We start from the raw sequence: 14,179 nt of genomic DNA, 5'->3' as shown, positions 1-14,179 counted from the left end.
CTGCAGGACCTTCGTATTGTGAGGCAGACGCACTAACCCCTCTGCCACCGTGAAGCCCTATATCTATATATATATATATATATATATATATATATATAGATATGTCCAGAGTCGGGACCTGGGGTGGACCGCTCGCCTGTGCAACGGTTGGGGACATCTCTGCGTTGCTGACCTGTCTGCGCTCGGGATGGTCTCCAGCTGGCCCCACCATGGACTGGACTCTCACGATTATGTTAGAAACTGGCTGGCCTGGGAACGCCTCGGGATCCCCTAGGAAGAGCTGTATGAAGTGGCTGGAGAAAGGAAAGGCTGGGCTTCCCTACTTAGGCTGCTGGCCCCGCGACCCGACCTCAGATAAGCAGAAGAAGATAGATGATTGGATGTGTAACACAATTTGATGTTTCTTGAAAACATTGTCCAGTAGTTGATGTTGTCGCTCCTTCTCCTTTTTTGTTGGACAAAGTTCCTCCTCTTATTCTGTTGTCGTTTTTTTTTTTTTTTTCTAAAATCACAAATATTTCTCCAACGGCAGCAGTTATTCGCTGAGTCAGCAACACTCACATCATTTGTAATGTAGACATGTTCACACAATAAAAACACTTTACACTTACATTGGATCTCTGCTTTGATGTGTCGATCACTTCCGCCTCTCTTTGTTAGCAGCTAACAAGCTAAGCTAACCAGCAGGCTAGGCTAGCACGTCAAAGTGCACTCAGACTAATGTATCCGCATACAAACAATTAATAACGACGTTTACTCTGTTAAACGACACACACGTGCACATGTACGTTGTAATTAAGACCTAGAAACCATAATAACCAATACAACGTCTTGTTTTGTTCTACCTCCTGTGTGACGTCATCGAGGTGTTCTCAACCGCAGAACAAATGTTGGCCAAATACGTGTTTCACTGGGACAATAGTAGGTGGTGCACACTTCCTTCAAACACGTGTTTCACTGGGACAATAGTGAGTGGTGCACACTTCCTTCAAACACGTGTTTCACTGGGACAATAGTAGGTGGTGCACACTTCCTTCAAACACGTGTTTCACTGGGACAATAGTAGGTGGTGCACACTTCCTTCAAACACGTGTTTCACTGGGACACTAGTGAGTGGTGCACACTTCCTTCAAACACGTGTTTCACTGGGACAATAGTAGGTGGTGCGCACTTCCTTCAAACACGTGTTTCACTGGGACAATAGTAGGTGGTGCACACCTCCTTCAAACACGTGTTTCACTGGGACAATAGTGAGTGGTGCACACTTCCTTCAAACACGTGTTTCACTGGGACAATAGTGAGTGGTGCACACTTCCTTCAAACACGTGTTTCACTGGGACAATAGTGAGTGGTGCACACTTCCTTCAAACACTTGTTTCACTCGGACAATAGTGAGTGGTGCACACTTCCTTCAAACACGTGTTTCACTGGGACAATAGTGAGTGGTGCACACTTCCTTCAAACACGTGTTTCACTGGGACAATAGTGAGTGGTGCACACTTCCTTCAAACACGTGTTTCACTGGGACAATAGTGAGTGGTGCACACTTCCTTCAAACACGTGTTTCACTGGGACAATAGTGAGTGGTGCACACTTCCTTCAAACACGTGTTTCACTGGGACAATAGTGAGTGGTGCACACTTCCTTCAAACACTTGTTTCACTCGGACAATAGTGAGTGGTGCACACTTCCTTCAAACACGTGTTTCACTGGGACAATAGTGAGTGGTGCACACTTCCTTCAAACACGTGTTTCACTGGGACAATAGTGAGTGGTGCACACTTCCTTCAAACACGTGTTTCACTGGGACAATAGTGAGTGGTGCACACTTCCTTCAAACACGTGTTTCACTGGGACAATAGTGAGTGGTGCACACTTCCTTCAAACACGTGTTTCACTGGGACAATAGTGAGTGGTGCACACTTCCTTCAAACACGTGTTTCACTGGGACAATAGTGAGTGGTGCACACTTCCTTCAAACACGTGTTTCACTGGGACAACAGTGAGTGGTGCACACTTCCTTCAAACACGTGTTTCACTGGGACAATAGTGGGTGGTGCACACTTCCTTCGCCCGGCCACAGAAGACAAAAAAGAGTTGCTGGTGTAACAATAGGAAGAATATATTCCACTCCTCTCTTGTACACGCGGCTTATGAGGTAATATACATGATATATTTTCATATTATTTATCTTATTTACCTCATGTGTTGTTCGAAGCTAACGTGCTAGCTTTAGCCCGCTAGCAGGCCTTTGTAGCAAATGCGAGCGTTTTTCTTGAGGAGTGTATTTTATATGTTCTCTATGAGAATTATATTGACTTATTTAATAATTTAACTGTTTTTTTTTGTATATTACAGTCACGCTTAAAGACATTAAACATCTCTGTAAGTTGTTACTTTTTAATCAATAATTAATGTAAATGCAGAAAACAGGATCAATGACACAATTCATAATAATCAATAACTGATGATTATTCCATGTGTAGAAGAACATCACCACAAAATGGTGTCAGTCCACTTGGAAAATATTATATTTGATAGACTAAACAACATTTGACACATCTGAGCTGAAGTTTGTTTGTGTTGTCTTGCGGACGTCCAACAGATGAACGCTCGTCAAGAAGAACGTCCCCTTCAGCAGCAGGAGGATCCACAGCCCCCCCACATTAAAGAGGAAGAGGAGGAAGTGTGGATCAGTCAGGAGGGAGAGTGTCCTGTAGGGCAGGAGGAGGCTGATGTCAGCAAGTTTCCACTGACTGTTGTCTCTGTGAAGACTGAAGAGCATGAAGACAAACCACCTGAGTCCTCACAGCTTCATCACAGTCCAAGTAAGCACAACATCCACATATCATCTAATACAATGTTTGTGACACATGTTCATCCGGGGGACACATTTATCACTAAAGATGGAGATATACTTGCTTTTTAACACCACCATTTAAAAATGAATGCTCATCAATCGTGTGAATAAGTGAAGTGAATTATATTTATATAGCACTTTTCTCTAGTGACTCAAAGCGCTTTTACATAGTGAAACCCGATATCTAAGTTACATTTAAACCAGTGTGGGTGGCACTGGGAGCAGGTGGGTAAAGTGTCTTGCCCAAAGACACAACGGCAGTGACTAGGATGGTGGAAGCGGGAATCAAACCTGGAACCCTCAAGTTCCTGGCACGGCCACTCTACCAACCGACAGCGCGCTTGCTTCCGCTGACGTGGCGGTCCTCAAGTGATGGCGGGATAAGAGCACACCGTCACAATACACAAAACATCGGCAGAAAGCAATAATCTATAAAAAAATCAAGCAAACTGGAGTTTTGACCCAGAGAAGGCAGGTCGGTTATAAAACCAAAAACTCTGCATCCCAGGCACCCGCGGACTTAAGGAAATGCACGTTCTTTTTGATTTCAATGCGTATAAAGACATAAAAAGTGTATTAATGCCAACACTGGTTATTCATGTGATTATCAGACAGCAGTCATTTCCATTAGACAATATTCAAATATAGCTGGGAGTGTTGGAACCATACCAATACTTTGGTACCGGTACTAAAATTATTTTGGTACTTTTCTCAATAAAGGGGACCACAAAAATGGCATTATTGGTTTTATTTTAACAAAAAAAACTTAAGATCCATTAAACATATGTTTCTAATTGCAGTTAAGTCTTTAATTGAAATAGTGAACATATTAGACAACTTGTTCTTTAGCAGTAAGTAAACAAACAAATACTCCTAATTATTTAGCTGACGTAAGCAGTAACATATTGTGTCATTTATACACCTATTATTTTGTCAACATTATTAAGGACAAGTGGTAGAAAATGAACTATTAATCTACTTGTTCATTTACTGTTAGTATCTGCTTATTTTCTCTTTTAAAGGGGAACATTATCACAATTTCTGAAGGGTTAAAACCAATAAAAATCAGTTCCCAGTGGCTTATTTTATTTTTTGAAGTTTTTCTCAAAATTGTACCCATCACGCCATATCCCGAAAAACAGCTTCAAAGTTCCTGATTTTAACCGTCGTTATATCCACCCGTCCATTATCCTGTGACGTCACAGCGTGATCACACAGAAACAAACATGGCGGATAGCACAGAAAGGTATAGCGACATTATCTCGGATTCAGACTCGGATTTCAGCGCCGTAAGCGATTCAACAGATTACGCATGTATTGAAATGGATGGTTGGAGTGTGGAGGCAGATAGTGAAAACTAAATTGAAGAAGAAACTGAAGCTATTGAGCCATATCATGACAGACAGCAGCAACGAGGACGAATTTGACGATCGCCTTCTAACCAACGTTTGGTATGTGTTTGTTTGGCATTAAATGTGGGTGGAGGGAAAGGCTGGATGCAAATGTAGCTACAAATGAGGCATAATGATGCAATATGTACATACAGCTAGCCTAAAGAGCATGTTAGCATCGATTAGCTTGCAGTCATGCCGTGACCAAATATGTCTGATTAGCACATAAGTCAATAACATCAACAAAACTCACCTTTGTGCATTCATGCACAACCTTATAAGTTTGGTGGACAAAATGAGACAGAAAAAGAAGTGGCATAAATCATATCCAGGGGCTTTACCTCGCTCGTCTGCGGGAAGAGACTGCCGTCCTCCCTGAATAGCTCGCACTCGGGCACATTCAGTAGTTGTCTATTTAACAATTTTGCAGATTTTGTTGTCTTTATCGTTGGAAATGCATCTGCTTTGAGTGTCGCAGGATATCCACACATTCTTGTGTGGATATCAGAAAAATAACAGAGTTGATTTGACTTGGTGCGTGTAATAAGATTGAGAAAATGGCGGATCGCTTCATGTTGTGACGTCACGGGTGAAAGGTCATCGCTCGACAGGCTATCAATTGAAAGGCGTTTAAATCGCCAAATTCACTCATTTAGAGTTCGGAAATCGGTTAAAAAAATTTATGGTCTTTTTTCTGCACCATCAAGGTATATATTGAGGCTTACATAGGTCTGCTGATAATGTTCCCCTTTAACATTTTCTGTCTACACTTCTGTTAAAATGTAATAATCACTTATTCTTCTGTTGTTGGATGCTTTACATTACTTTGTGGATGATACCACAAATGTGGGTATCAATCCGATACCAAGTAGTTACAGGATCATACATTGGTCATCTGCAAAGTCCTCATGTGTTCAGGGACATATTTCCTGAGTTTATAAACATAATATACATTTTTAAAAAACAAAAGAAAATGTTGTGATGCCAAAAAATATCGACGTAATCATAGTAGTATCGACTAGATACTGCCAAAGGTGGATGGACGTTAGCCGCTAGCTAGCTAGCATGTCTTAAAGCACCTCTTCCTGAGGGAGTTTCAGTGTTATAACTTCACCTTTATCTTTACTTTTTACACCAAAATGCGTCAATTCTCCCTTTTCTGTCTCCACACTGTGTCTGCTTGTAAGTACTCCATGATTGTGTGCCGCCGAGCATGCTCGTCTGCTTATAAACCTCCAATGTCACAACGTGACTTCGACGCATGAAGCGTGGGATAACGTGAACAGTTGTGGAACTTTCTAACAAACAGTATTGTGGCCAAACAGCTCCATTTTTGTTTTATCTGACATCACATGGACAAAGATAAGACCTTCTGGAGGAAAGTTCTGTGGTCGTGTAACCGGTTCGAGTCTGCGTTGTGTAGTTGCTTCGAAGATAAGAGGACTCTGTGGTTGCCTTTAGCCGAAACAGGTGGCGTATTTATTTTGACCTGTATGAAATATACAGGAAACAGTGCGGCAGCGTTAACACAGGACTCAGCAGCAAACCAGTCTAAAATGGAGGGAAAACTTCAATGAAATGCCGCAGCCACTGTGTGTGTGTGAGCGAGAAACGCCACCGAGCAGTACACCAGCAAAAAGTTTGCTAAAACACTCAAACTATGAGTAGAACAAGTGTACATAACCATATCAGCAACAAAAGAGCACATTATAATCTCGTTTCACAGCCAAACACTTTAAAAACACTAGAGCAGAGAGAAACACTTACTTCCTCACGCATGTCTCAGCAACGAGTGAGGACTCAACGTCACTTCCGGAAGAAGGTAGGATTTCAAAATAAAATGACAAATTCTCCCAAAACGAACTATTTCCAAAAAACTGACAAAATAAAAGTGACAATGGATATTATAGAGAAATCAAATAAAACGTGAGGGATTTTTGGTGGAATGCATACAATATAAGTTATATACCTGCTACAGTCGGATGAAACAAAAATGGAGCTGTTTGGCCACAAAACCCAGCGATATGCTTGGAGGAGAAAAGGTGAGGCCCTTTAATCCCAGGAACATCACGCCTACCGTCAAGCATGGTGGTGGTAGTATTATGCTCTGGGTCTGTTTTGCTTCCAATGGAACTGCTGCTTTAAATGAGATAATGAAAAAGAAGGATTACCTCCAAATTCTTCAGGACAACCTAAAATCATCAGCCCGGAGGTTGGGTCTTGGGTGCAGTTGGGTGTTCCAACAGGACAATGACCCCAAACACACCTCAAAAGTGGTAAAGGAATGTCTAAATCATGCTAGAATAAAGGTTTTAGAATGGCCTTCCCAAAGTCCTGACTTAAACATGTGTACAATGCTGAAGAAACAAGTCTATGTCAAAAAAACAACACATTTAGCTGAACTGCACCAATTTTGTCAAGAGAAGTGGTCAAAAATTCAAGCAGAATCTTGTGGATGGCGACCAAAAGCATCTTTTTGCAGTGAAACTTGCCAAGGGACATGTAAGCAAATATTAACATTGCTGTATGTATACTTTTGACCCAGCACATTTGCTCACATGTACAGTAGACCCATAATCAATTCATAAAAGAAGCAAACTTCATGAATGTTTTTAGTGAGCAACAAGTATGTGCTCCAATCACTACATCACAAATAAATAAGAGTTGTAGAAATGATTGGAAACTCAAGACAGCCATGACATTATGTTCTTTACAAGTGTATGTAAACTTTTGAATATATATATATATATATATATATATATATATATATGTGTGTAAATATATATATTTACACATATATACATACATATATATATACACACATATATATATATATATATCATATATATATATGTATGTATGTATGTATGTATGTATGTATATATATTAGGGGTGTGGGAAAAATCAATTCGAATTTGAATTGCGATGCTCACGTGCGATTCAGAATCGATTCTCATTTTTAAAAAATCAATGTTTTGTTTCTTTTTATCAATCCAACAAAACAATACACAGCAATACCATAACAATGCAATCCAATTCCAAAACCAAACCTGACCCAGCAACACTCAGAACTGCAATAAACAGATTAATTGAGAGGAGACACAAACACAACACAGAACAAACCAAAAGTAGTGAAACAAAAATGAATATTATCAACAACAGTATCATTATTAGTTATAATTTCAGCTGAAATTCTATGTATTGAATGAATACAGAATCATTTTGAATCGGAAAAAAAACGTTTTTGAATCGAGAATCGCGTTGAATCGAAAAAATCGATTAATAATCGAAGCGCGACCCTAAGAATCGATATTGAATCGAATCGTGGGACACTCAAAGATTCTCAGCCCTAATATATATATATATATATATATATATATATATATATATATATATATATATATATATATATATACACATATATATACCTTTTTTTATTTTTTTATATACTGTATATTTATGTATAATATGTTCAGTTTAACAGTCCTGTTGTGATTGATTGAATGCCCTGAGAATTATACTGGATATTCTTTTGTAATTGCCACAAAATAACGTGTAGTATTTTGTTAATTTCTTGCCAAAAATATTTTTATTTTATAGATATTTTCATACCAGAATATTGTCCTTAGGGCCCTCTGGCCCCCCATGGATGACCCCTAAAATCTGTGCCTTTTAAGACCTCACTGTTGGCTTTGTAGGCTCATGTTACTTCTCAACTAGTCAAAGTTGATGCTAATCAACCTGTTTCTTCTCCTTTTTACTGAATGTGAAAGCAAAAGTGAGTCCACAAATAAACCAATCGTAAAGCAGAATCGAAAATTAAATCTGAATTGGTGAAATCTTATCTATTTCCATCCCAGCATGTGTTTGTCTTCTTGTGTCCTGCAGACGTCTGTGAAAAATATCGTCCACCTGAGCAGCAGGAGGGGTCCTCCAGTATGGAGCAGAGGAGGTCACAGTACCTCCACGTGAAAGAAGAGGAGCCACAGCCCCCTCACTTTGAAGATGAAGAAAAACAGCGGCTGTCCCCCCACTTTATAGAGGAAGAGAAGAGACACCTCATCAGTGTGAAGAGTCAAGGTGATGAGGTCAAAGGTGAACGTGAGGAGAAGAGAGAGGCAGAGCCTCCAAGCAGCAGTTTAGCAGAAGCTGATGGAGACCACTGTGGAGGATCACAAGCAGACAAGCTCTTAGCTCCACTATCAGATAGTGAGGACACAACGTCACACTCTCCTGACACTGATGATGAAGACTCTAAAGATGATAAGACATGTCACACTGACAACACTCACTTCACTTGTTCTCTCTGTCACAAAACTTTTAAAGACCATAGTTCTCTGAAAAGGCACATGAGTACACACACCGGAGAGAAACCTTTTTCCTGCTCAAAATGTGGGAGAGATTTTAGACTAAAACACATGCTGAAAGTACACATGAGAACACACACTGGAGAAAAACCTTTTTTATGTTCAATCTGCGGTAAAGATTTTACTCAAAAGCACCATTTGAAAACACACATGAGAATACACACTGGAAAAAAACCTTTTTCCTGTTCAATCTGCGGTAAAGATTTTACTCATAGGAACTATTTGAAAATACACATAAGAATACACACTGGAGAAAAACCTTTTTCATGCTCAGAATGTGGTAAAAGTTTTGTAATAAATCAAAGTTTAAAAGTACATATGAGAACACACACTGGAGAAAAACCTTTTTCATGTTCAATCTGTGGTAAGGTTTTTACTCAAAGGGACCATTTAAAAAAACACATGAGAATACACACTGGAGAAAAAACTTTTTCCTGCTCATAATGTGGTAAAAGTTTTGTCATAATACAAATTTTAAAAGTAAATATGAGAACACATATTGGTGAAAAACCTTTTATATGTTCAGTATGTGGTAAAAGTCTGAATAGAAAGACAGCAATTAAAATTATACATGAGAATGCAATCAGGTGAAAAACCATACTCCTGTTCAATCTGCAACAAAAGCTTTGGTCACCTAAACACTCTTACAGTGCATATGAGAAGACACGCAGGAGAGAAAGTGTTGAGTTGCAGTGTGTGTGGTGAAAGATTGTCTTCTAAGTACCAGTGTAAGAAACACAAGTGTGCTGGTGAGAACAGCAGCAGCAAATGAAACTGCAGGATTTGAAATAAACTGTCCAGACTTTCATTTTGACTTTCTAACAACATCAGCACATATAACATGTGTGACATCATTGTTGTTTGTGTAACACAATCCTGTTAATATGATTCTAACATTTATAGATTAGACACTTCAGATTAGTGCTTTTATTTCAGTCAAGTACATGAGTTAATATACACATTTGTGTATTTTAAAATAAACAACAATTTGACTGAAAGGGTGAAAATAAACTACATAAAATATGTTACATACAATAAACATTTTAAGTGTAGATATTTATAATTCAGTTTTATACTTATTCATAATAGTGTTTTATATAAGTTTTTTTGAACAATGAAGTGTTACATATTTTATTTTCTAATTCTAGATGATTCCATAGATGAACTCCTTTATATGATGTACATATTTGTTTTACATGTGTTCATACCTTTGCTTTTGAGTACACATAAATCCCTCTTAGTTCATATTTACTGCTTCACATCTGAAACATCTTCTGGACCACTTCTGGAAGCATATTATTATTTACTTTATACATCATTTGAACAGTTGTCTTTTATACAAGATCATTTACTTTTAAAATGTGTGACTTTATGAATCATTTGTTGGGTCTCTATAATCCATTCTATTAGTTGTCTTTATTACTTTTTGTGTAATATGATGATTGATGTGTGATTGTTTTATATGTATGTCCCCAGACTTTTATGCAATAAACAATGTATGTTTCAACTGAAGTTGGCTACAATATTTCTAGTTAATATTTGTATGTATTTTATTCTATTCAGTACTGCACTCAATTGTTTTTTTTACTTTTTTTTGTATGATTTACAAGTAGTGTCCAGCTTACTTCATCATCTATATTAACTCCTAAAAATGTGACTACCTTTATTATTTTTATTTCAATATTATCCATAATAATTTGTGTTTTACATTTTTACAATCTCCAAATATGATATATTTAGTTTTATTGAAGTTTAGTGACAGTTTATTGATGTGCAGACAACATTTTTTGATAAAGTTCTCACTGGATAAAATGAGATGAGAGATAAATCAAGCAGTAATGAAGGCGAAGAATGTATAATTACACTCAGTAGTGACAATTAAAGACACTTTCATCCTGTTGATTTAAGCAAAAAAAAGAGTAAAGTGTAATATTCCAAAAATAGAAGAATATTAATATCAGCAGTCAATATTCCAACATTGTGACGCTGACCTATGGTAAAAAACATATTTATTTTTAAAGGCTTTATGAGAGTGATGTAATTTTCAGAAACAGAAATACTTTATTAATCCCCGAGGGGAAATAAAAAAAAGAGTGGGGGAAGAGTGGATGGTGAGATCGACAGGCGGATCGGTGCGGCGTCTTCAGTAATGCGGACGTTGTATCAATCCGTTGTGGTGAAGAAGGAGCTGAGCCTGAAGGCAAAGCTCTCAATTTACCGGTCGATCTACGTTCCCATCCTCACCTATGGTCATGAGCTTTGGGTCATGACCGAAAAGATAAGATCACGGGTACAAGCGACCCAAATGAGTTTCCTCCGCCGTGTGGCGGGTCTCTCCCTTAGAGATAGGGTGAGAAGCTCTGCCATCCGGGAGGAACTCAAAGTAAAGCCGCTGCTCCTTCACATGGAGAGGAGCCGGATGAGGTGGTTCGGGCATCTGGTCAGGATGCCACCCGAACGCCTCCCTAGGGAGGTGTTTAGGGCACGTCCAGCTGGTAGGAGGCCACGGGGAAGACCCAGGACATGTTGGGAAGATTATGTCTCCCGGCTGGCCTGGGAACGCCTGGGGATCCCCCGGGAAGAGCTGGACGAAGTGGCTGGAGAGAGGGAAGTCTGGGCTTCCCTGCTTAGGCTGCTGCCCCCCCGACCCGACCTCAGATAAGTGGAAGATGATGGATGGATGGATGGATGGATGGGAAATAAAAAATGTCAGCACTGTTATAAACATGTGATTATTAAGTGTAATAATGTATGTGTGGAGAGACGCAGCCGACGGGCCGACAGCGGGCTGAGAAACATGATTGTCCTGACAAAGATGGAGGCCAGGAGGCGGGGCATGCAGCAGAGGGGAGAGGCGTGACGCACGCAGGGCGGCAGGACAACAGCAATCAGCGCAAGGTGCGTACACCACAGCTGCGCTCAATCACATCATCTGCTCCTGCAACATAAAAAGGGGGAAGGAGGAACATTCAGGGGGAAGTAGGAGAAGGAACCCGCTGACGAGACCGACCACGAGCAACGAACGATCAGACCTGAGAGACGACGAGTCCCCGCCACGGACGCAAACCCCGGACACCGCGAACAGAAGCAGGAAACGCCCGCGCACTGCAAGGTGCGGCGACAAGAAGGCAGGAGAATGACATGATGATTGAAGCAATAAATCAGAGTCAAACCTGTTATGATGCGTCATGTGTTGGATGGCACTGCAACTCACACCAGGACGGCAGGAAGCCCGTCACAGTATATTAATACAATAATAAAATGCTACGTTTGGGGATGTGTAATATTGTTTTGAAGAACATCCTGAATGTTTTCATGCTAGAATAGTTTTAAGAGTGGAAAAAAAAAATGAGGCAGTAATGATAATGGTTTGTTTTAAGCCTGTTTATGAATAATTAAAGATAATTAAAATACCAAAAATGTAGCTTACATCCTCAGTGAGCTGAACTCCAGCAGTAAAGATGAGAGAAATAATGTGGAAAGGTCAGAAGTCAAATGTTTCTTCAGGTGATACATGGAGCCTCTGCTGCCACCCAGCGGCCGTCGGAAAGAATGCATACATTTTGTTTTGACCTCCTTAAAACTGCTTTTTACTTTCTGTCAACGCGGATTAAGAACAAAACATTAGTGATCAAAACACATCGCTTAGTTTGGATCAAGTGTGAGTGTAAAGTGTTGTGATTGTGTCAAAATGTGCGAAGGAACGAGAGCAGAGTACGAGGATGAACTTTGTCCAACAAAAGAGGAGAAGGAGTGTTAGTTGTGTTACACAGAACGTTTGTTTACTTCTTACTCTCACATATTTACTAACTTTATATTCATTTGTTACCACCATTCTTAAATATGTTTGTAAGAATGTGGGTGTTGTTGAGAAGATGTAAAAATGGGTTCTAGTTTATTAGTAAAATAAATTGTTTTCCTGAATTATATTCTCCTCACTTTATCCAGACAGTCATTAGGACAAAAGACCCTGGGAGGAATTTGCCCTTTTAAAAAGGGAAACCTATTCACTGTGGCAGGACAGTATCTAGATGAATTGATCACATTTGTGTAATCGGCTATGAGGCATTTTATTCTCATTGTACAGCACTTACCTTTGGGCTGATACTGATACTGTGTTGACCAGTTTGATGATTGAATGTCCAGTACTGTAGAAATGTGTTTGGATATGACAATCCCTTTATTCCAAGCTATCAAAATGAAATGAAAAGTAGGTTCTAGAACATTATGTATGCTGACCTTGAATGGCACATTGTCACAGCAGCGAGACCTGACCACACACCACACCACACGCTCCAAAACGGTTTGTCCTCCATGTAATCACCCCCGAGTGTTTCCAGCTGAACACAATTAAAGGAGGCTACTATGACAACCACACCACGGCAACAGTCCCATCCCTGTCAACACTTCCTGGTTCTCAAGAGGAAGTGGGCAGAGCAATCTGCTGAAAGGGAAACTCAGCATGAACTGAGGCCAGCAATCAATCAGAGAAAACAAAATATAAATATAAGCAAATAAGGAAATTTGGCTCCAACATATCCCTTTAATTCCTGTCCGTTTGCTATTAGACTTCTGGCATTCCACTGAACAATCAACATGGCGTTGGATTGTGGTCACATGACTCTGTTTCGTCTCCTCTCTGTAGTTCACCTTGTACCTGTTCCCAAGATAGTTCTTTTACATTTAAAAACTTTGCTACTGCTTTGACGATTATTTTTGATCTTCTCACTCTTATTTCTTGCCTGTTCTGTACAGTTTATTACGTATGTCTTCTTTCTATTTCCAGCAGACTAGTAGAACTTCTTAGGTGTATTGCTGCCCTCCACAGTCTATAAACAAAATGTCCTCCTTCTGTCCTATGGCCCACACTACAGACTTGGACACAAACAGGACAGAAAGTAAAAAGCAGCTTTAAGGACGTCAAAACAAAATGTATGCATTCTTTCCAACGGCCGCTGGGTGGCAGCAGAGGCTCCATGTATTACCTGAAGAAACATTTGACTTCTGACCTTTCCACATTATTTCTCTCATCTTTACTGCTGGAGTTCAGCTCACTGAGGATGTAAGCTACATTTGGCATTTTTTATTTAATTAATTATTCATAAACAGGCTTAAAACAAAACATTATTATCATTACTGCCTCATTTTGTTTCACTCTCTACTAATTAAATCTATTCTAGCATGAAAACATTCAGGATGTTCATACAAACAATATTAAACATCCCCAAACGTACCATTTTATTATGGTATTATCATACATTATTACTTTGAATATTCACATGTTTATAACAGTTATTACATCACTCCCATAAAGCTTCTAAAGCTGAATATGTTTACCATAGCTCAGCTTCACAATGTTGGAATATTGACTGCTGGTATTAATATTCTTCTATTGTTTGGAATATTACTTTACTCTTTTTCTTTGCTCAAATGAACAGGATGAAAGTGTCTTTAATTGTCACTACTATCTATATATTATTATGTATATAATAATCTTCCATTCTTCACCTTCATTACCGCTTGATTTAACTCTCATCTTATTTTATCCATAGAGAACTTGA

General features: G+C 39.2%; 3 protein-coding genes across 5 annotated transcripts in view; 2 read left to right on the top strand and 1 right to left on the bottom strand.

Moving 5' to 3' along the window:
* The window catches only part of LOC133546798 (oocyte zinc finger protein XlCOF8.4-like), a 40,253-nt gene extending 30,123 nt beyond the window's left edge, over positions 1-10,130 (top strand). Inside the window, exons 2-3 of the mRNA XM_061892627.1 lie at positions 2,606-2,828; positions 8,140-10,130. Of these exons, the coding sequence (XP_061748611.1) occupies positions 2,606-2,828; positions 8,140-9,062 (1,146 nt within the window). The 3' untranslated portion in view covers positions 9,063-10,130. The remainder of the gene's footprint in view (positions 1-2,605; positions 2,829-8,139) is intronic.
* Positions 1-14,179, bottom strand: part of LOC133546787 (gastrula zinc finger protein XlCGF57.1-like) — a 297,001-nt gene that overhangs the window by 37,268 nt on the left and 245,554 nt on the right. The window lies entirely within an intron of this gene.
* Positions 1-14,179, top strand: part of LOC133546790 (zinc finger protein 391-like) — a 277,556-nt gene that overhangs the window by 102,128 nt on the left and 161,249 nt on the right. The gene's annotated exons all lie outside the window — the stretch shown is intronic.

This window comes from Nerophis ophidion, unplaced genomic scaffold (genome assembly GCF_033978795.1).
Source record: "Nerophis ophidion isolate RoL-2023_Sa unplaced genomic scaffold, RoL_Noph_v1.0 HiC_scaffold_43, whole genome shotgun sequence".
Lineage (NCBI taxonomy): Eukaryota > Metazoa > Chordata > Actinopteri > Syngnathiformes > Syngnathidae > Nerophis > Nerophis ophidion.
This window is presented reverse-complemented; position numbering and strand designations above follow the sequence as displayed.